Below are 22,920 nucleotides of genomic sequence, written 5' to 3'. Positions count from 1 at the left end.
TCAGGCATCCATGTGGGGTATTATAACTTGTCCCCACAAATGGGGGGGGGGCTGCTATAGTGTTTTTTAAAATACAAATATTTATAAAATGGTAAAATTTTATGAACCACTATGGTCATATAAAACAAATTGCCATGACAGAAGTAAAGCCAGGTCCATGGCCTATACTGTGATCTCTCAAACATACAACATGGTGTAAAAACAAACAAGAAAGTATAATAGAGAAATAACCAAAGTGCTGACTGTGGAAGTCCATTTAATTTTATTTGGCAATTTTAAAAATAACACCAAGGAAGTAACATTTGAAATGAACATTATAAGAGCCAGGTGTAGTGGTATATATATCTATAATCCTAGCACTTGGGAGGCAGAGGAGAAGGATCAGGAGTTCAAAGCTTGCCTGAGTTACATGAGATCTTGTCAAAAGAAAACAAAACCCACCATAAAACAAAGTACGTATACCATTATAAGTACAAGTACATTGTGGCAAGAATGGTCACAATACCATCTATCTTTGGTTTTAAAAAAGTCTTTCTATGACACGATATTTCTGTCTGAAGTCATAGAGTTAACTTGAGTAGTTGTTGTTTGTCTGTCTGTTGTTGTGTTTGGGCCTCATTTCAGGACACAGGAAGTGAGTGTATTGAGAACTTGAATACATTGAGGCTTTAGAGAGTACAGTAGACAGGGAGTGACTCAAGCTTGAAGTGGGGTTCATCTGCAATCTGGAGTCCTGTGTTTAAAAACTTTGGGCTTTGCCTTGTAATGAGTGAGGCCTATAGAAGGCTTTCTGATAGATAAGTGAAACATTTATATGTGTAACAGCCAGCTGAGAAAATGTGTAACTTGTAGAAGGGAAATTTTTCGAAGACAAAGTTATTTACTTATAATAACTTGAAGTTGGTGAAAGCGTGAACAATAGTAATAGGCACAGCTAAGGAAAGTGACCAGAATTATGGAACTTTTTCCATGAGAGTATTTTCCAGCATAGATTGAAGATTGCAGGTTGTGAGGGACTGATGAAAACATGGGCATTGAAGAAGATTTCATAGGCAAGGCTGTATTTTAGAAAGTGCTAAAATTCAGCCCCAAGGAGTTCCTTGTGTTTGAAGTTTTGAAGCAAGGAACAGAGAACTGACAAAGCAGTATAAGTGTAACGGATGTTAGATTACAGACCCTGTGGCACTCTCTCCCTCTCCCCCCACCCTCCCAGAAATGGGGTCACACTCCTCTGCTGTCCACCCCTTAGAACAAAGGACTGACAGACACCTGCTGTGTCTCAGGCTAGGCAGGAAAGCAAGTCCTCTACCCCCCCATCTCCCAACCACCACCCCAGTGGAAAGTTGGTAAGAAAGCAATCTTCTGTGACCTTAGCAGTACCTCTCACTAGCGGCTGCAAGAGAAGCTTATGGTCCTGCCTAGTGCCTGCCTCTGTGCACAGGCCCCATCAAACTGGGTCATATGATAGGAAGTCTGCCTGCCCCTCTGGCAACCTGTAAGAATCAGAAACTCCCTTTGTTCTGAGGATTTTTTAAGGCTCTTTGCTTTGGAACCCTTGTCATACACTTTATGTCCTTTAACTCTCCTGCTGAGACTCCTCTGGGAATTGAAGGGAAAGCTGTCTTTGTTCAAGGTCCCATCATGATTGCCCATGCTCTGTCTCTTCTAATATATTCCTACTTCAAGGCCCAGGCATGCACACACCCCACCCCAATTTGTGGTTGTGAGGCTTTCTTATTCTTTCCTAATTAGTGAAACTCATTCTGAAGGGTAGTCTTATGTTGGCTCCTGTCATGAACCCACTATTTCTTTTTTTTTTCTTTTAAGTCAGAGCAATAGATACATAAGATTTGAATTGGATAAGGCAGTGATCAAACAGATTGTAGATCATACAGGGCCTTGGATAGAATAATAAAGCTCACAAAACCTTTTTATATTGGTGATAGCAAAGTTAGGAATTAGTGGTCGAAATTATATTCTGTATTCATAACTAATACTTTGTAAGGAAAGTAGATTTTAGGAGGGATGATAGAGTTAAGAAGGCAGATTGGAAGTACATTTTTGGTAGACACAGGAGAAAATTAGCCAGTGTTAGAGCTAAGGATTAGGAAATAAGAAAGTGTGGACGACTTTAGATATGCTTAGGTTGAAAGTTTGCTGGATTTGATATGTATGGTGAGGGAGAGAAGTCGGGAGTACCAGCTTTCTAACTTGGATTTTAGGATGGCTATGACAACACAAACATCCGCAAGAGAAGCTTGAGGTCACCGGACTAAAGATTGATGAGTGACAGCTAATGAGAGGGAGGGAGGGCAGACGGGGGTCATGGAAACAGTTAGGTGGCTTTGTACCTTTAGTAGACGGTTGTAGGCATAAGAAATCCAACTGCACCTGCTGTTGAGGGTCACAGGGGAACCTAGAGGGCCAGTTCCTATGTTTGCTTCTTACCTGTTGTGTTGCTGAAAGTTGATTTGCAATTGCAGTTCTACAGTGTCCAGCTTTCTTGCCTGTTTTAAATGTCACATTAGCATCTGACACCAACCTAACCTCTTTTACTAGTAATATAAAGGAAAGTTATCAATTTTAGCAGACCATTTATGTGCCAAGACTTAGTATTTAGTGACAGGTTACTTGGGGGGGTCCCAAAGACCACTTCCCATTGGATGATTTAGTAGAATGACTCATGACTCAGAAAGTTGTTTACACTCATGCTTGTCATTACATCAACAGGATACAGGTTAGAAATCACCAGGACAGAAAATTTAGTGTACATTACAGATCTATAGCTGCTGTTGCTGCTGTTGCTTTTTGTTGGTTTGATCTCCTGGTTACTGAAAGTAGTGTGGTAGAAGTTCCTAATTGTGGGCGTTGGTGCTGATTGCCTGTACTATCAACCTTGGAAGGTGAAGGGAAGTGGATCAGGAATATAAAAGGCCAGCCTTTCATCCCAGGCAAAAGCAGGTGGATCTCTGACTTTGAGGCCAGCCCGGATTACAGAGAGAATTCTAGGACATCCACAGTGGTTAGACAGAAAACCCTGTCTTTAGAAACCAAAAAAAGAAAACAAATAAAGCAGTAACAGAACAACCTCTCCTGCTGTTAGTTTTTTGAGATATTTTTCTTGCATATTATCTATTTATAATGGCAATTGCAATGTTATTTGGGGAATAGATGTTTGTAACTATTGCATCTTCATTAATTTAATGTCATAAAGTGTCTTGTTTTCAGCTAAATTCTACTGTTCTCTTAAGAGAATTGCAACCTCTACTTTCTTTTTCTTGTTTATTCGGTGGTTTAAAAACTTTATTTTAGATACATCTTGTATAGATTGTAGTTAGTTTTCATTTAAAAAGCTAATTGAGGGCTCTACACAGGATGTTGTTGCATAGTGGAAAAGCGCTTGCTTTGTATATACAAGGCTCTGTTTAACCCCTAACACAACAAAGAAGAATTTAATTTTAATTCTGTGGTCATTTTATATAATTCATGCTTTGTTCTAGTATCCATCTGTGTACTTGCTTCTTTTTTGGGGAGGAGGGGGCTTCGAGACAGGGTTTCTCTGTAGCTTTGAGCCTTTTTCCTGGTACTGTACTCACTTGGTAGCCCAGGCTGGCCTCAAACTCACAGAGATCCACCTGGCTCTGCCTCCCGAGTGCTGGGATTAAAGGCGTGCGCCACTACCACTCGGCGCTTCTTTTTAAATACCTTTGCTTTGTTCTCCTTTACCTGTGCAGTGATTGTTGGGCTTATTCTTTTTGCTTCATCTCTGTTTTTGCATCTGTAGACTTCAGTCAATTGCACATTTGGGGGTATTTTCCACCATTATGCACATTTTTCTTCAACTCTACTTTTTTTTTTTAATAAGTAGCTTAAGTATTTTATTTGTCTGCAACTAAGCTTGTTAACCCGTTATTAATGAAAATATGCAAAGAATAGTGTTGCAGTTTTTGGTTAGATTTAAGTCAGACATTCATTAATAAGGAATCTTCAAATGTGAATACCCCAGAAATGTCCGTAAGCCATCTGGTCTCAATAACTGTCTCTGAATATCACTTTACTTTGGAAGGTTTGGCAAACATTTGAATTAAAACTCGAGTTTTCCAAAATAAAGTCATAATTAATAAAACTATTCTATAGTCAAACTAAAACAATTTTAATAAACTTGCCTTTTCAAAACAATAGTAAAGGAAACAAGGCATTTTGTAAATGTGGTGCTGAACAAGTCACAGTAAAAATAAATGTCTACTTAACTCCCACCTCCTCAACACAGAGACTGCTCTCTGCTTACAGCCTCGGGACCAGGGCAAACAACAGCCACTAACACCAGACAGGGTGGTGCCAAAACCAGGCTCTCACAGTTGAACACGATCACCTTAGGATAGTTTGGGGGAACTTGGTCAAAGGATCCAGATTCTTCGTTGGAATGGATGAAAAAGTAAAGTGGTTCCTCCCAAGGAACAGTGCTGCAAGGCCTGGCCCAGCCCTGCTCTCCCTGTGTTCACCCTGATGTTCAGTTCCGTTCCGGGGGGACTTTTCCCTGTAGAAGTTCACTGTCTAGGGAGCTCCATGACTGTGAATGAGGTGAGCACAGACTCCACAGGCTGTTTTAAGGCTATATTTTTTAGCACAGCTAGGCAGAATCTGTGTGTTGATGGCCTGTCTCCAGTTTGTTCTAATCTCTCACCACGTATTTGCAGATTCAGGACTGCAGACCTTCCCTACATCCTCATAATCATGTCTACTGTCCATCCTAACTTATGATGCAATTTCTGTGTCTAGAAACAATCCCTGTATTTAACAATAATATCTACACGTAAAACAGTCTACTGTTACAACTTACATACATGGTCATCAAACATTAATGATCTTCTGTAGACCAAGAAAATGTTTCTCACTGTAATAGTTGTGCATCAAATTCGCATTCAGACTCCCCAAGATCAAAAAGTTTTGCGCAATACAATAATAACTTCATACACAGACACACTTGTACACACACTCTTCTCACAGAGCTGTGCTTTAGTAAACTCCACGTGTTGAGTGCCACTGAGGGCATTCTTTACTAAACTGCTGCTCTAGGTACTTTTCTTTGGAAGACCCATCACCATGCCGCACAGCTGTTTTCAGCTTTACTTTCCTGGGACTCTTGATGACACAGGTGTCAGCTGTGTTCTGCTGCAACTGCCTTGGCTTTGTTCCTTTCAGTCTTTTTGTTATTATTAAGTGTCTTAGTCAGTGTTCTACTGCTGTGAAGAGACACCACAACCACAGCAACTCTTATAAAGGAAAGCATTTAATTGGGGTTACTTACAGTTTCGAGGTTTAGTCCATTGTCAGCCTGGTGGGGGGCATGTAGGCAGACATGGTGCTGGAGAAGTAGCTGAGAGTTCTACATTCGAATCCTCAGTAGCAGCAAGAGATACTGAGCCTAGCTTAGGCTTTTGAAACCTCAAAGCCCATCCTCAGTGACATGGTTCCTCCAATAAGGCCACACACACTCTAACAAGGCCATACCGCCTTTGAAACTCTTGCCACTCCCTGATGACTAAACATTCAAATATATGAGCTTATTGGAGTGGAGGGCATTTTTATTTAAACCATCACAGTCCACTCTCTGGCTCCCATAGGCTTGTAGCCATATCATAATGTGAAAATGCATTCAGTCCAGCTTCAAAAGTCCCATAGTTTATAACAGTCTCAACACTGTTTAAAAGTCAAAAGTTCAGGTATGCAGTGGTGATGCACGCCTTTAATCCCAGGACTCAGGAGGCAAAGGCAGGTGGAGCTCTGAGTTCAAAGCTAGCTTGATCTACAGAGCTAGTTCCAGGACAGCCAGGGCAACACAACACAGAAAAAAACCTGTCTTAAAAAACAAAAAGTGGTAGTGGTGGTGGGGGGGGGGGGGGGGGCAGATCCTGTACTTATAGCATGCATTGGCACAGAATATATATTACTTTTCCAAAAGGGAGGAAAGGGAGCACAGTGAAGAAATACTGTACCAAAATAAGAATGAAAACCATCAGAGCAAACTCTAAATTCTGCATTTCTGTGTCTGATGTCAAAGTGTTCTTCACATCTCCAACTCCTTCCAGCTTTGTTGACTATAACATTCTTTCTTTCCCTTGGGCTGGTTCCACACCCAGTCTGCAGCTTTCCTTGGCATGTATCCCATGGCTCTGACATCTCCAACATCTTGAGATCTCCAAGGTAAACCAGGCTTCACCTTCATAGCTTCACAAAAGGCCTCCATTCAGGAATACCTTTGACACACTCTTGGCTTCAGCAGCTTTCCTTAGTCAGGGAGGAAGATTCCACAACCCATCTTTTGCATCCTTGATACTAAAGCCAGAACCACATGGCCAAAGCTGCCAAGTTCTGCTGCTTGTTGCGGCTAGAGCTTGGCCCCCTTGTCCAATTACATTTGCATCAGCTTTCTGTTTTCAGTGGTTTCCTTCCCTTTTTAAGGTTTTCTTTAATTCCTTGTACAAGTTTGGAAGATTAGCTGGGTTGGGTCTTGCCCCAAGGTCACCATTCTCTTTATGTCATGTAGCATCAGACTTTAAACTTTTTATCTCCTTACTAGACTTAGCTCCATGACATTTCCTGGCGTCTCTTTTCTCTTCAAACTGCACCTTTTATATTTCTCCTTATTAAGCTTGCTTGTTCATCATAGATCTGCATAAGAATAATCACTAATAACCACACAACACAATCAATACTAGCCTGTCTTGAAAACACCTCTGCTAATGCCATTAATGGGAAAACTCATCAGTTCAGTGTCAGGCAGATTGGGGGAGGGGGATGGTTGGCAAAGGCAGGAAACAGTCACAGTCTTTGCCAAAATATCACAAGAATGGTCTCAAGGCCACTTACTACATTCTCCTCCTCTGAAACCTCTTGAGCCAGGCCGTCATAATCTACACTGCTCTCAGTACCACTGTCTTCCATGCTCTTACTAGTTTGGCCCATTAAGCCCCGCTTAAAGTATTCAGTTGCTTTCCTAATCCAAAGTCCACATTCTGCCAACAAGATGCATGGTCTGGCCTGTCACAGCAATACCCCAGTTCCTGGTATTAGTTTCTATGTTAATCACTGTTCCATTGCTGTGAAGAGATACCACGAGCACAGCAACTCTTATAAAAGAAAGTATTTAATTGGGGCTTGCTTACAGTTTTATGGTTTAGTCCATTGTCAATATGGTGGCGAGCATGGTGGCATGCAGGCAGGCGTGGTGCTGGAGAAGTAGCTGAGAGCTTGTGTCTTGATCCACAGACATGAGACAAAGAGAAGAGAGAGACACTGGGCCTGACTTGGGCTTTTGAAACTTCAGCACATACCTCCAAAGACACATTTCTTCCAGCAAGGTCACACCTACTCCAACAAAGCCATACCCCCTAATCTTTCGAAAGTAGTGCCACTCCCTGATGACTAAACGTTCAAATATATGAGCCAACAGGGGCCATTCTATTCAAATAACCACACTTAGATTGTATGGATTCTTTTGATATAGCTCTTGAGTTCCTTCTGATTTTCATCTCTGTAATGCCTTCCCTGATTGTTTCTGTTTCAAACATGTTCATAATAGCTCCCCTCTCACTCTTTGCTCTTTTCATCTCATACAGGCTTGGAATAAGTCCAGATCCAAATTAGTATTGAAGTGTTTTCTTCTTATAGGCCATTTGAAATTGTGTTCTCATGATTCTTAGTAGTGTTAAAGGTATAGATTATGTGTCGTTTTATATGCTCCTCTGACTTGTATGCATGCCTTCTTGAAGGATATGTGAATTCAGGTAGCTGCTTTGAAAAACTTCAGGCAACAATGTCTTTAATTGCGGCCCTTAGTAGGAAGACCTCTGGAAGAGCGATGCTTTTGTCCTGAGTCAGTTCACCAGATCTCTCTCGGAGGCTGTTACCTTGTTTGGTTTTGTTCTCATAGTTGAAAACTTCAGATGGATGAGGATGTGGCTTCATTGGAGTTTTGGGGTCTTGTGCAGCCTAGGCTGCTCTCACTCACTGTATAGCTGAGGGCGGCTCTCAAATATTGCCATGACAGATGTGTGCCATTACAGTCAGCACAATGTGATTGTGCTTCAAGCACAATGAAAATTTGAGGAACTGTGTCAAGGTTCAAGTGCTTAACCTATTCACTTTAGTCTGAAAAATGGTATTGCTGAGCATACTTAAAAACCAGTAAAATGGATATATGATTATTTTGAGGTTCTTCTAGACTTGAAGTAGCACTGTGTTTTGGCCTTATGCTTGTACGCGCATAATAGATCACAATTATTTTTGGACCCAGGGAGAATTTTCTACTCTTAACAACTTTTATGTATTTTATGTCTGTGTGTTATGTATATATATATATATATATATATATATATATATATATATATATATATATATATGAGCACTGCACCTGTGTGGAGGTCAGAGGTTAACTTTGTCTACTTGGTTCTCTCCTTCCACCTTTATGTGGCTTTGAGGGATTGAATGCAGGTCACCAGGCTAGCTTGCAAGCTCTTTGCTTGCTAAGTTTGCTTGCCAACCCATTATTTCTATTTTTATCTATCTGATACATAAAGTCAGAAACTGGAAAACAAGCAACCTAGACTTCTGTCTTGTGTTTATGAAGTGTGATCACAGGTAAGCCCTGAGAAAAAGATCAAATTTGTACCTGTCATATATAAGGATGCCTTTGCCACCAAGATAAAACAGAAAAGTCTTTATTTTTCTATTACAACTCCTGGAATCCCTTTTTCCTGTTTGTACTTCTTGTAGATCCTTGTAGACACTGTTTGGGCTCTGTCATACTTGACAGATGGAGGAAATGAGCAGATACAGATGGTTATTGATTCAGGGGTTGTACCCTTCCTTGTGCCCCTTCTGAGCCACCAGGAAGTGAAAGTTCAAGTAAGTATTTTCATTTTTTTTTCCTCATATAAGATTTTTCTTTTTATGACCAACCTTTCTACAACCAACCTTCAGTTAAGTCCAACAGCATGCACCTCAGGATTGCCCTAGCTCATTTTCTGAACCCAAATTTGTTCATTTGCTTAATTTTTCAGGTTTTCAGTTATATAAGCCATTAAACATAGACCTGAATGCATTCCATTGTCATTTCCACCAGATAGAAATGAAACTGCTGGTCTCCACAAATTGCTTTTCTTATAATGTCCTGTTAGGAGACAGCATGGTGCTTGTCTGATACCTACATTCTCCTTCATCCCCTGTGTTGAATTCCTGGGTTCTCATTTCCTTCTGTTGGGTGCTTAGGCTCCTCCTTCATCCATTTCTGTCACAGGACCTTGTTCTTCTCACTTAAGCTTTCAGTCTGCCTCTCCTTAACTCTCTCTGAGATCGTTTCAGTAACCTTCCAACTGCATACCCTCTGACTCTGCTCTGATTAGGGGAAGGTGTTGTTAAGTCTGCTCATCTGCTGCTCTGCCAAAGTGATTTTCTAAATACAAATACATACTGACCTAGGGTAACATTAAATATAGGAAAAACAGGACTGATTATATTAAGTGATAAACACAAATGTGTGCTGATTCAAGACCATATCAAAATCTGTGGTGCCAGTTAGTTTGATAAGAAAAACTTTTAAAAAATAGGACTTTATGATTTTTAGTTTCCACTTTTAAAATTTTTTATTATTTTATTTTTGTGTGTTGGGGGGAGAAGGGGGTTGGGTTTTTTGTTGTTGTTTTGTTTTTTGAGAAAGAGTTTCCTCTGTGTAGTTAGTCCTGGCTGTTTTTGAACTCACTCTGTAGCCCAGGCTTGTCTCGAACTCACAGAGATCAGCTGTCTCTGCCTCCCAAGTGCTGGGATTAAAGGCGTGCACCACTACTGCCAGGCCTAAAAAGCTTTTTTCTAACAAATTTTCACATAACTTTTCTGGGGAGTTCCTATTTACACAAGAGATGGTTGTTAAAAGTCATTGCTTAGTTTGGTTATGGCTTTGTTGTAGGAATGAAATAAATGTTAATCATTTGCTTCTCACATTCCTCAGTTAGGGAAATACAGAAATGACAATTTCATTATAACTGCACTTAAAACATTTTATCCCTACTCTAGACTGCAGCACTCAGAGCAGTTGGGAACATAGTGACTGGAACTGATGAGCAGACCCAGGTGGTTCTCAACTGCGATGTCCTGTCCCACTTCCCAAACCTCTTGTCACACCCAAAAGAGAAGATCAATAAGGTAAAGGCACACACTGTTCTTCCTGCTCTCTGTGACAGTGTCTTTGTTGCTGTTACCGTGTGTTTTCTCATTGAGAAAGAAAGGTTGTAAGTGAATCTTAATCTTTTATAATTGTTTTAGATTCTGTTTCCTTTTTAGTCTTACTATCATCACAGAATAAAAAATATTTGGGACTGTTTATGTGTTTTATAGATTGAGCAGTATCATTAAATTAGTAACCAGTATGCAAAAAAACCCATAGAATCTCCAACTAAATTAACTGGCATTAAAAAAAAACTACACCCAGATAACAGTCACTGACGTGTCAGTGTGTCCTGCAGCATTCTTCATAAGAGCCACGAGGTGAAGACCACCTCAGTGTCAATCAACAGGCAAATGAGAAAAATGAATCTTACTTACTTACTCCCTTACAACATTGGAATAGACTTTAGGGTGTCATACCTTCTTTCATAGATCATAAAAATTTGTTCTTAAGAGCTTCGAATTTATTTACAAATTTATTTTTAATTGTATAGTAGATAATTAAGTATTTAAGTAGTTTTTTGGCTTGTTTCACATAGCATGTTCTTTAAGTTCACTTAATAGAATACATTAGAACTGTGTGTGTGTGTCCAAAGTCAACATCAGTTGTCTTCCTCAGTTGCTTTCTACATGTAGTTTTAAAAATGACTTTTATTATTTTTATTTCTGTGTCTTTCTCTTGTATGTGGGTGGATGGTCATGTGCGTGAGGTCAGGGGCCAGTGGAGGCCAGAGGCATCAGCTCTGCCTGAGCTGCAGGCACCCAGTATGGTTACTAGGAGCTGAGCTCTGCTTCTGGAGAGCAGTCCGTGCTCTTTACATGGAGCTCGCCCTCCAACTCTCCCACCTTGTATTTTGAAGCACAGTCTCTCGTCGGACCTGAGCCCTGAAAACCCTTTTGTCTCTGCCTCACCAGTGCTTCTGGTACAGAGAGATGCCACGTGCCACTGAGCCTAGCTTTTCCTGGATGCTGGAGAGCTAGTCAGGTGCTTGTGCTTGCATGGCAAGCATTTTACCAACTGAGCCACCTCCCAAGCCCTGACTTGATTTGCTTTCACGGCTGAATAAGTCATTTTCTTGTATGTATATACCACATTTTTCTCATTTGCCTGTTGATTGACACTGAGGTGGTCTTCACCTTGTGGCTCTTATGAAGAATGCTGCAGGAAAGAAACACTGACACGTCAGTGACTCTTTAAGTCTTGGATTTAATTTCCTTTCTGACATAGCTGGAAGTTGCTGAGTCATGGTAGCTTTTTGAGGAACCTTCAAACTATTTGCACTATGGCTGTACTTGACAGTATAGTAGAGTTTTGCTTCGCTGCAGCTGTGTGTACCGATGCTCGTTACCATGCATCTCACCATAGGTACTGAGCACCAGAACCTAGGTCCTCATGCTTACGTAGAAGGCATCCTACCCACTGAGCTTTCTTCCCAACTTCATGCTTTAAATAAACTAAAACTCTTTAGTAGAAGTAGTTTTGACAAATATTTGGAAATTCCATTCTTCAGGCCTGCCTTTCAAAAGGAACTAATGTACCCCCATGGGTAAAGGCTTGAGTCTGTTTCATTTGCTGCAGTATCACCACTGCTATAGTAGCTTATAGTAGGCTCACAGATATTAAATAAAAACTGGGTTAAGTGGACACACAGTATCAGGGATGGAAGCTTCCCTTCTCTTTAAATGTGAGGTTTGAACTGGCTAAATCACAGGTAAAAATTCTTGCCACGTGAACCTGACAACCTGAATTGGATCTCTGGAACCCTATGATGGAGGGAGAGAAACAAGTCTCCAAAGTTTGACGTTTTCTGACCTGCACATGCGCACCATGGCATGCATGTGCACATTTGTTTACTTGTGTACAAACACCAGAGCCACATAAAATGATAAGTTAAAAAAAAGGGAGGTCTTAACACAACTTGTCACGTTTTAGACACAGTTACTTTAACACTACTCAAGAGATTTTTGTTATCAGGTATTTAAAACGTTAAAGAGAAGAAAACATTAAAGGTAGTTTTTCCAATAAAGTGGCCCATATTTTGCTCATTGCAGGAAGCAGTATGGTTCCTTTCCAATATAACAGCAGGCAATCAGCAGCAAGTTCAAGCTGTGATAGATGCTGGGTTAATCCCCATGATTATTCATCAGCTTGCTAAGGTCAGTCATATCATGAATTCATTACTTATCTTCATTTGTTACAACCAAGACTTTTGGATAAAGAATTTACTTTGTGAATCTGTTTTTACTCTTAAGGGGGACTTCGGAACACAAAAGGAAGCTGCTTGGGCAATTAGCAACTTAACGATAAGTGGCAGAAAAGATCAAGTGAGTCTGAAAAAATCTAACTGGTCACTGTTTCTTATTCCAGCAAGGCCTGTCTTTCCTAGTTTTAGAAGTTATTGCATGTTTTCTCTGTACTGCAGTTTTTAGAGGGAAAAGAGAATTATATTCATAAAAATCTTTGTTTTGTATTATCTAGGTTGAGTACCTTGTACAGCAGAATGTAATACCACCATTCTGTAACTTACTGTCAGTAAAAGACTCTCAAGTCGTTCAGGTGGTTCTGGATGGTCTAAAGAACATCCTGATAATGGCTGGTGATGAAGCAAGCACAATAGCCGAAATCATAGAAGAGTGTGGAGGTAAGCAGGTGAACATCGGAGGTCCAGAATACTAGTTCCTCTAAGCTTAGTGTATTGAAAACTCCTGAAAGCACATTGTTACTAAGTGAGCACTATGTTGCTAGTCTTATTCACCATATTAGCATTACTAGAGGATTTTCACAAAAATAGTTAAAAATTCTGGTTGGGAAGTCACCTTTCCTGGAGATTGATGGATTTTAGGCAATATTATACTGGTTTGTTTTCCACTGCCATATCAAAGATAGCTGAGGCTGAGTGTTTATTTAAAAAAAAAATTATTTAGCTTGGAACTTTGGAAAGTGAAAGTGTAAGACAGAATGGTTGTTCCAATTTGTGTATAATGTATGATTGCTCATGCCTCTAGCGAAGTCCTCATGTCTGGGAGCCACAGGACAGAACACGTGGGAGAGAATAAAAGAAATCCGGGGACAGATTCAGTGTTTTGCAATAATTTACTATTGTAAGATGAAACTAAGGATGGTTTTGCAAAAGCTTTACTAACTCTTGTAAGGGTCAGATCCCCGGCACTGAACCTTCAGTAGGCCCCATCTCTTAATGGTTCTTAAAGCCCTCCCAACAACTCAATACTGAGGACCAAACCACAGCATTCTTCTTGAAGTCACAGTGTATAGAAGCATGTTAAAAACCTGGTGGACCACTCAAGTAGGGAAAAGCTTTGTTTAATCCATTTCTCAAACTCTAGACAAAGCAAACACACTTTTATGTTATACATATTACCATGTGTCTGGGTGGACCCTTCTTTGGGAAATGATTGCCCAATTGTGTGTCTTGTTCGAATTCTATAAGTTAGAGAGGCTTTTAGGATTGTTACAAAAGTGTATTGAAGTTATTAATAGGACTGAAGTCATTAAGTATTGTCATTTCTGGTAAGGACATAATGAAACATGTATTTAAAAATTCTGTTCTTGAAAGGTGCCTGTTCATTATGTACTAAAGTATCTAGACATTAAAAAGTTTCTTTACTGTAGTTTAATGATTTGTTTGTTTATATTTTTGTTAACTATAATGGATAGTATACCCAGCTTATGATCTAGAAAAAATAAATAAAATAGCATCATAGATCAGTGAAAACAAAAGGGTATGTGAGAGTTTTATCCCAGCTCATATAAATAGTATTGATGTGGAGGTCATCTAACTAGTCATGCTCATGCTTATCGTAAAATGTTTTATTTTTAAGATAAAAATTACCTTCATAGTCAATTTCATAACCCAGAAAGTTTGAATAACTTAGAGAATTCTATTTAGTGTTAAAGTTGTATTTGTTTTTATTTGACTATTAATCACAATATGGAATATAGTCTTATAAAGCCTTTTTCATTTACTAGTGTTGACACCCCTTCCTCCATTTTTCTGATTTGTATATTATGTTTTAAAAGTAAGCTATTTCAATGTATTAAAAACAAAGGATCTCCAGGATGAATATTAAGGTTTTAAATTTATAAACGGGGTTGGGGATTTAGCTCAGTGGTAGAGTGCTTGCCTAGCAAGCACAAGGCCCTGGGTTCGATCCTCAGCTCCACCAAAAAAAAAAATATATATTTTATAAACTTGTGCATCTGGTACATGAAGTCCATGGTACATTGGAAATACAAAAGATATTCTCAGTTAAGTAGGTGTGCACACCTGTATGCAGCACTTGATAGATCCAGAGGATCTCAAGTTCAAGTCCAGACTTGACTATTCATAAAACCTGAAAAGGAGATCAGTGCTTAGTGTTCTGAAAACCTTTTTCTGTTCCTTATACTTGTAGAACATAACCTATTCCCTCTTTTTTTTTTTTTTTTTTTTTTTTCCTGAGACAAGGTTTCTCCATATAGCCCTGGCTCTGTCCTAGAAATCACTCTGTAGACCAGACTGACCTCGAGTGCTGGGATTAAAGGCGTGCGCCATCACCACTCTTAGTCACTTTTTAAAATGCAGTGTTTTTGATGTAAAACTTCCACCAATTAAGTTCTAAAACTTACATTCAGAAAACAGTAGAAGACAAAAGATATTATAGGAGATATCATGATTATACTGAAACATTTTGGGAGATTTTCAGATCTTGTATTAGCATTAACTTGCCATGCAACCAAAAACAAACTCCATCGCATCTGTGTCAGATGGAATGTTTTGGTGGTTGTTTTTGTTTTTTGTTTTTTTCAAACTGGTGCCTCCGAGACCAGGGAATCTCAAATATTTTTTGGAGAAAGGATTAATGGGCTGATGGTTAGTTTTTTGTTTGTTATTTTAGACTGTTTAAGATTTATTTTATGTATCTGCATGCACACCTTTATTCCAGAAGAGGTCATCAGATCCCACTATAGATGGTTGTGCACCACCATGTGGTTGCTGGGAATTGAATCTAGGTCCTTTAGAAGAGCAGCTAGCGAGCACTCTTAACTGCTGCGCCATCTCTCCAGCCCCTAGACTGTCATCTTTGAGTGGTGATAAGGCATATTCTGAGGTTCATAGAGTTTTTCTATATATTAGAGTGTGAGGATTAGCATCACCTTAATTATTTTTATATTCTTTTCCAGGTTTGGAGAAAATTGAAGTTTTGCAGCAACATGAAAATGAAGACATATATAAATTAGCATTTGAAATCATAGATCAATATTTCTCTGGTGATGATGTAAGTATATATTAAAATACAGATGTGTGCATGTAGATTGAAATTTTTATATATAATGGCCATTTACTTAGAATTTTTCTCTTATTATTAATGTACATGAAATTTGTAATGTTTTCTGTTAGATACTCTGTTAATCACTTAAATACTTTATCTAAAACTTCACTATAAGGTAGCATTATAAAGCATTTCTTGTTACAGTTTATCTATTAACTGGAAATAATTCTAGAAATGACATTCAAATAAGTGAAGTACATCTACAGATGCAGGAACTTAAGCCAGGCATTTTTGAAAAATGCATATTCAATTATGTTTGTTTAATTTCTTAATAAAATTATTACTAATTTACCTGGATATCTTTAGGCAGTTAAAATATTCATTTGGAATTTCCGCTTTATTTTTATAGATTGATGAAGATCCTAGCCTCATTCCTGAAGCAACACAAGGAGGTACTTACAACTTTGACCCAACAGCCAACCTCCAAACAAAAGAATTTAATTTCTAAGGTCAATTAAGTGCAGCATCTTTCATTCAATACAAAACACCACCAGATGGCCACCAAGCGATAAGACAGCAAGCAGCAGAAGGCTCCCAGCACTCTTGCCTCTTCGTTTTGATGCTTCTAAAGCAAGCCATGTCTCAGTCACTTTGCAGTTGCCAAAAGTCACTCTCACATGGACTGTAAATGCATATGCATGATTTCCTAAACTGTTTTAGAATTCTCCCTAACAATCTCAACTACCCTGTTTTTCCATGTCCCCTGGTGCCACATGCTGACAACTGCGGTCTCCAGTTAGAATATTCCATAGTGGTGGTGTATCAGCTGCTGGCTGATGCTCCTTTGGAAAAAGGTGCACTGTGGATCAAGACACTTTGGTATGATGCATATTCATGTTGGAAGACTACAGAGGTGCAGTGATCTGAGCCTCCATCATTGTCCTCCACAAACATATTTTCATATTCTTATGTGAAGAATTAAAGTACAAGCCAAATGATTTTCATTGGTGGACACATAAAAAAGTAATAACTTCAAAACAAGAAACTTGGTTATTGATTAAAAAGATAAGTTTTTTAAAACTGTACTTCACCTACCATTAATTGATGTGTTTATTATCTGCCTCAGAAGCCAGGGTTGGAGCAAGAGCTTTAGATATCAGTGGTAATGCTTTCGCCATTATACCTAATTGTTGAGAACAGCAAATCCTATTTGACCACTCACTTCAGCCTGTGTGTTCCTGCTGTTTTGAATAATCAAATGCTGTGCATGGTCTCTACCTGAGCTGCAACCTGTTACAGACTTGAACTTCTGTTAAGTTGAAAGCAAGAGTCCCTGACTACAAAAAAAAAAAAAAAAATACGTAAATAAATAAATAAGTCAAAACAAGAATGGAAAAGGTCTAAAATACTCATTGGTGATGTTTTAAGATAGTCTTGCTTTCAGCTTCCAGGAGTTAATTTTTTTTGTTGTTTTAATTTGATAATTGGATATGGTTGATTTATATTGGGTTTAAACTGTGGAGCTTTCATGTTTACTGTAATTTAGTCTTAAAACATTTTTTACTTAGTAACCAGTACTTTTGATAATGTGGTGGCAACAAACCAGCAACTATTTAGAAGTGTTACAAGACTTCATTCTTGAGTATTGGGGAGCTCATTCCGATCCCACTCAAAGCATCCGCACATGTTAAAGAGAAACGAAGGATCTGTGTAGAGGAATGATCTGCAGTTATTTAACTCAGCCTGATTTGCAGTGATCTTTAACTCTGCAAAGTCTGGTATTACTATGTAAAGTCATTGCTTTTGGTAAATTGTCTGACCCAGTTATTAATGAATGAATATGGATTTGAAATTTTTTAAACTAAATAATTTGTGCTGTCACAGAAATGGTTTTGTTGCTCTTGTTCACTGGGTATAATTTCCCAATGCATTGATGTGAAGGGATAGAAATCTAAACTAAGTTAGTTTTCAGATGGGGGGGTGTGTTTACTGTGATGAAGAGGAGACGGATGCCATCAGAGCTTTGTGAATCAGCTGGGGTGTTTTCACTGATAAACAACACATAGCAGGTGTGCTTCATTACAAATATATGTATCTGCCAAGGTGGAGCCACTTTAAAGAGTTTTGTCTTGTATCTAAAATGGATACAAGCGTATGTTTAAACTGCAAGATTTTTACTTGCTAGAGAATCTGTTTTAATATAGTGGTTTGGCCTCTGATTATTTATAGGTTTTATAAATTTTAGAATCAATTTCTCTTTAAGGTGGCTCAGATTTTTCAACTCTTGTGCACATAAAATTGAGTTGAAGTTCATTGTGCCTTTTTTCTTTACCCAAATTTTGAGTTAAAGCTTCATATGGTAACTGCATCCTGTTCAAACACTTGTCTAAATTTTGAAACTGTATAGTGTTCACTAAAAGTAGGAATAACAAAGTCAGAATGAATTAAGGTCACAAACTTTGGTGAAACCGTTAAAGTCCAAATCTTCTTGATATTGTGAGTTGTCCCTACCAGTTGAGTTTCTTCTGGACTCTCCCTACTGAACTGACAGTTACCTTTTCAGATTTGCACACATTGAGATGAATTAAAATCGGGCCTCTACTGTGATGATTCCTATTTCCTCTCGCGTCTTAAGTGCAAACTAACCTTTAAGTAACATTAGCATCAAGTAGTGCAGACTTGTGTGCTCTGCTTGATTCAGTTTGCTGTGACCATACCAGTTTTGAATTGGAATCACACCATTTCGTAGATAAAGGAAACTGAGTGTATTGCTGCACTTTTAAGTTTTCAAAACAGTGTTTTAAAATTGCATTGTTTTTATTTTTTTTTTTTAAACTCAGTTTAAAAACGACTAAAATGTTCTTTCAAAAGAGGCATCTAAACGTGTTCCTAATTTTGTATATGGGCTTAGGTTTTGTAACCAATAAAAAAGCTGCTATCAAATATGATAAACATTGAAAGATTTATTACTGAAAATAATTGTTTAGCTTTGTTTTCTGTGTGGTTAAGTTTAAATTTGGAATTATCTTCAAGTGCTAGCCACAGTGATGGTGAAGCGTGAGTAACTGTCATATCGCTGTCTCCTTTCTACCCTAACAGTGACCGATCAGTAGCTACTCTAGGGAATATTCTGTGACACATCAGAAGTATCAACATGTGTGTAATTTCCTAAGCTGTGAAAACACAGGACCAGTGAACCAGGAGGGGCTTCAAACCACAGAAAGTGGTGCAGTTCTGGCGTCGAGAAGTCAAGTCTAGGTGCTGTCTGTGCCGGGCTCTCTTCCACTCTGAGCCTGCAAAGAGTTCCGTCCTGGCTTTTGGTGGTAACTGGCGATCCTTGGATCATAGGTTCATCACTCCATTTGCCACCAATCTGTGTGTATGGAAACACTGTAATTTGGGGAGGGGGGGCTAGTTATTTGAAAAGATGGTGTGGTTGTGATTTTGGTGAAACAAACCAACCATTCAGACTAAGTCTGCCTAACCTCTGAAGGCATTAATTGTAACAGAGTAGTAATTGAAATAACCCTGAAAGTGTTCCCTTTCGAGGTAGAAGTGTAGCTCTGAATGGAATCTTACAAGAACAAAGGAGCAGCCAGACTTTTGAAAATATAAAAATATTCTTCAGTATACTGCCACTTGGAACTACTTTTAAAAGAAGTCTGTTTAAGTAAATCAGTGTGATACTACGATCTTTCCATCATTTCCTTCAGAGGTGCATCTTTTTTAGGGCATTCATTATTACTGGTAAACTAACAACACTTGGCTTTCAGATAGTTTTTCTGTGATAATTTTGTAACATTCTTTTTGACCTATGGTTTTTAAATGCCCTGGAAAACTTAATTAACTCTTAGTGGGGTTTTATTTTTATTTGTTAAGCTGATTCTTAAGTCAGCTGACCCAAAGAGTACTCATGGACACACCTTGAAGCTTAAAAGGAAACTTTTCATGTAAGAGCAGAAGACTGGGACAGGAAGACTCAGAAATGTGCACAGAGACCAGTTATCCAGAAGGGGTGTTCAGGGCCTGCCATGTGTCTTTTGATCCTAGCACTTGGGAGGCAGAGGCAGGTAGATTTCTGAGTTCGAGGCCAGCCTGGTCTACAAAGGGAGTTCTCGGATAGCCAGGGCTATATTACACAGAGAAGCCCTGTCTCGAAAAACCAAAGCGGGGCGGGTAGGGAAATGGGTACTTGGCTCAACAGATACCTCAGCTCATTTCAGTACATTTTAAGGTGTTGAGTAATTGTTTTGAAGACGTTTTCCTGTGCACCGTGAGATGATCGCAGTCTGTGAATTCTACTCACTAGGTTGCAGTAGCACTTCACCCTCTTCCAGTACAGACGACTGATCATAGACATTGCTAAATGTCTCCAGAGGCCCAAACTTCCATCCTTGTACACCGTTGGTCAAAGTCAACTCCTGTAGAAAAGGCCCAGCTGAGACAGTGCATAGCTGTCTGTGTTGTGTAAACAGTGGTGGTCAGCAATTGTAGTGAGTGTTGGCTCCAAAAATCAGCGTAGTGTGAAAACTGTGTTTCAGGTTCATCACTTCCTAAGGTGCCACGAAATTAGTTCCCTCAGGAAGCTTACAAGTTTATTCAGTAATGCAGGGGAGAAGTAGAGAGCTTGAGTGGCATGCTCTAGGTCCTGAGTACAAATCCCAGAACCGTTAAACAAGTAAAACAGGGATACCATGACTAAGAAATGGTATCAAGAAGTCCCTGCAGGGAATTTCTTCTGCAGAAACATGACCATCTTGAATGACTGGTTCCCTTTCCAGTGATGGTGTCCAAAGACAAGACCTATGTAAAGCTGTAAGATAAATAACAATGTCTTCATAGAATAGCAGTTTTACCAGTCTTCTGTAATGTAAACCTTGCTGCGTGTTACAGAGCATGCACTTAGATTTATGTGATGGTTTAGAGATCAAATCAGATTTTTGAGGCAGCCATTTTATGAGATAGGATTGAGAAGTCATGACTCATTCCAAAAGGAGCTTAGTCTGCATGCTGACTCCTGGTGTTCTATTCAATTCCATCCCTGCACAAACTCACTTCTCTTAAATGTCCATCATTACAAGTGTGATTGGAACTGCATGTTTGGTTTTCCAGAGAGCAGAGGAGACTGGGCTGTTCTTACAAGAGCCTCCCTCCCGCACAAGAGCACCCATGCATTGGCCCCTCCTGGTTGTAAAGGCCTTATTGAGCCTGGTTCCTGTCGACCTAAACAGTCCCTGGACCCCACTAGTGAGTAGTGTGACTAGTTTCTGGTTATAGTGGAATGACAGCATCCATCCTCTTGACACTTAATTCTAATGTTGGAAGAGAGTTTCAGTTATTTTCCAGCTCTATCTTAGACTTGGAATTAACAGCCTAAACTTTCTTTACCCTATCACATAGGCATCTGTGTGTCTGAGATTTAAATTTCATACTATCTCAGTCCAATTTTTCATATAATATTCTTTTAACTCTTAACCTGTGCCTTGTCAGTGTCCTTGTTTTTTCTTTTTTCTTTTTTTTTTTTTTTTTATGAATGGTTTTGGCTAAGCCTTTAGAAACATTAAAGTATTAATTGAGCATCCTCCGCCATGCCAGGTACTATGCTAGGGCATAGGATAAACAAATGTTAGGAATAGGTCCCAAAGGTCGTGGCTGGTGTGTTTCCTATAGGTCAGCTGTGCTTTTGATTCAGTGCAGACCTGGGGAAGAAGCTCAGTTCACCGGTATTTCTCCAAACTATGAAGCTGATTGTACTGCAAAAGCAGGGTTAATTGGGAGGTTGTCTAAAAATTCTGGAGGTGGGAAAAGTGTACACAGGCATGTGGGAAGCATAAGAGGGAGTGAAAGATTGTGTTCAAGACCAATAGAAGGATTTATAGGGCCAGGGAGAGGCTGATAGCGTGGGGCAGACAGCACAGCCTGGTGGTCATCTAGGATTTCAGCATTGAGCAGTGGGAAATTGGCACAAGAGGTACGGATAGGAGAAGATGGTGTGTGGGACTGCAGAGGGCTCAGTGGTTATGAGCACCTGTTGCTCTTACAGGAGATCCGGGTTTAGTTGCCAGCACTTGCATGGCACTTTACAGCTGTCTATAACTCCTGTGTCCAGTGCCCTCTTCTGGCCTCCATGAGTGGCAGACACAGATACCTAACCCTAACTTACTTTCATAAGCAAAAAAGATTAATGTTTAATGAGGAGAGCTAGTTGGTGACAGTCTTGTGACTAGTGATTTCGAGATGATTGGTCACATTAGTGAGGATGAAACAGACAAAAGATGAAGTGCATGGGTCAGAAGGAGCTTGGCAGCTGTATACAGTGGGTTGGTGACGCCTGAGATGTGCAGTCTGGGTAGAGGAAGTATTGAGGATGATTCTTGGGACACAGGAAAGAATCAGACCTTGATATGCAAAGTGAACTAAGTTGATTTGAAACGTTGCAAGGACTGATCAGGAAGTCACCGTTCAGAGGGAGCTGTTGCGGTGTGGTAGTGAAGGCAGAAACCACTAAGATTGAAGAGCAGGCGTGGACTCTGACGACTCCAGTCAAACTTTTACAATTTCCATGTTTCTTAAGCTATGTGTACATGCATATGTGAGTGCTGTGCTGCAGAGGCCAGAAGAGGTCGTTGGATCCCCTGGAGCAGGAGTTACAGGTCGTTGATGAAGTGGGAACTGACTGAAAGGGCAGGGGCCATCTTTCCAGCCTTTACTCTAAGCATTTCCACCTGGTGGAAGACAGGTCAGTTACCAAGTATATTGCTTTTCTTGCTGCTGTGATAGAAATTTACGGACAGGAGCAATCTAAGTGATAAGGGGTTTCCTTTGGCCCCCTGTCTGTGGGTACAGTCCATCACGGTAGGGAAATGATGGTGCAGGAGCTAGAGGTGGCTAATGACGCGCATCCCCAGTCAGGAGGCAGCGTGAAGTATGCCAGTGCCTTGCTTCTCTTTGCTCAGTCCAGAACCCACCCTATGGAGTAGTGCCTGCCCATCACTAACCTAACCTAGAGAATTTTTCATAGGCGTGCTCAAAGGCTAACCTCCCAGTCGATCTTAGAGCCTGTCAAATTCATAACTAACCATCACAAAAAGAATGTGAGAAAATTGATGGGAAATGTGGCTGAGAAATATACTGACCATACCGAAGAATGATTCGTTTTCTGTTACGGGACTGGCAGAATTGGCTCTGTTCTCTCCGTCAGCAGTTCTTGGGTTGGACAGCTGGTGTAAGTATCCCACACCAGACAGGTGAGTCACAGCCCCTGCTCTTACGGAGTTTGTGGTGGTGTGCAAGGGAGTAGTAATAAGGAGCAAAGGGATAATTTCTGCAGATGTTATCTGTCACAGCATGTGACTAGAGGTGGGGGTAGAGGGCTTTCTTGAACTTGTCCCAGCAATCTTTTCCATAGTGGTAAGGTGTACATAACAA

General features: G+C 39.7%; 1 protein-coding gene across 2 annotated transcripts in view; it reads left to right on the top strand.

The window, feature by feature from the left end:
• Kpna3 (karyopherin subunit alpha 3) overlaps positions 1–16,850 on the top strand; it is a 73,831-nt gene extending 56,981 nt beyond the window's left edge. For both annotated transcript variants that reach the window (XM_036199433.1, XM_036199434.1), the window contains exons 11-17: positions 8,776–8,907; positions 10,072–10,200; positions 12,274–12,378; positions 12,475–12,546; positions 12,701–12,863; positions 15,404–15,498; positions 15,902–16,850. In XM_036199433.1, the coding sequence (XP_036055326.1) occupies positions 8,776–8,907; positions 10,072–10,200; positions 12,274–12,378; positions 12,475–12,546; positions 12,701–12,863; positions 15,404–15,498; positions 15,902–16,000 (795 nt within the window). In that variant the 3' untranslated portion in view covers positions 16,001–16,850. The remainder of the gene's footprint in view (positions 1–8,775; positions 8,908–10,071; positions 10,201–12,273; positions 12,379–12,474; positions 12,547–12,700; positions 12,864–15,403; positions 15,499–15,901) is intronic.
• The last annotated feature ends 6,070 nt before the right edge of the window (positions 16,851–22,920 follow it).

Source organism: Onychomys torridus, chromosome 9 (assembly GCF_903995425.1).
Source record: "Onychomys torridus chromosome 9, mOncTor1.1, whole genome shotgun sequence".
In the NCBI taxonomy this organism is placed as follows: Eukaryota; Metazoa; Chordata; class Mammalia; order Rodentia; family Cricetidae; genus Onychomys; species Onychomys torridus.
Note: the sequence above shows the minus strand (reverse complement) of the source record. Positions and strands in the feature narration are given on the sequence as shown.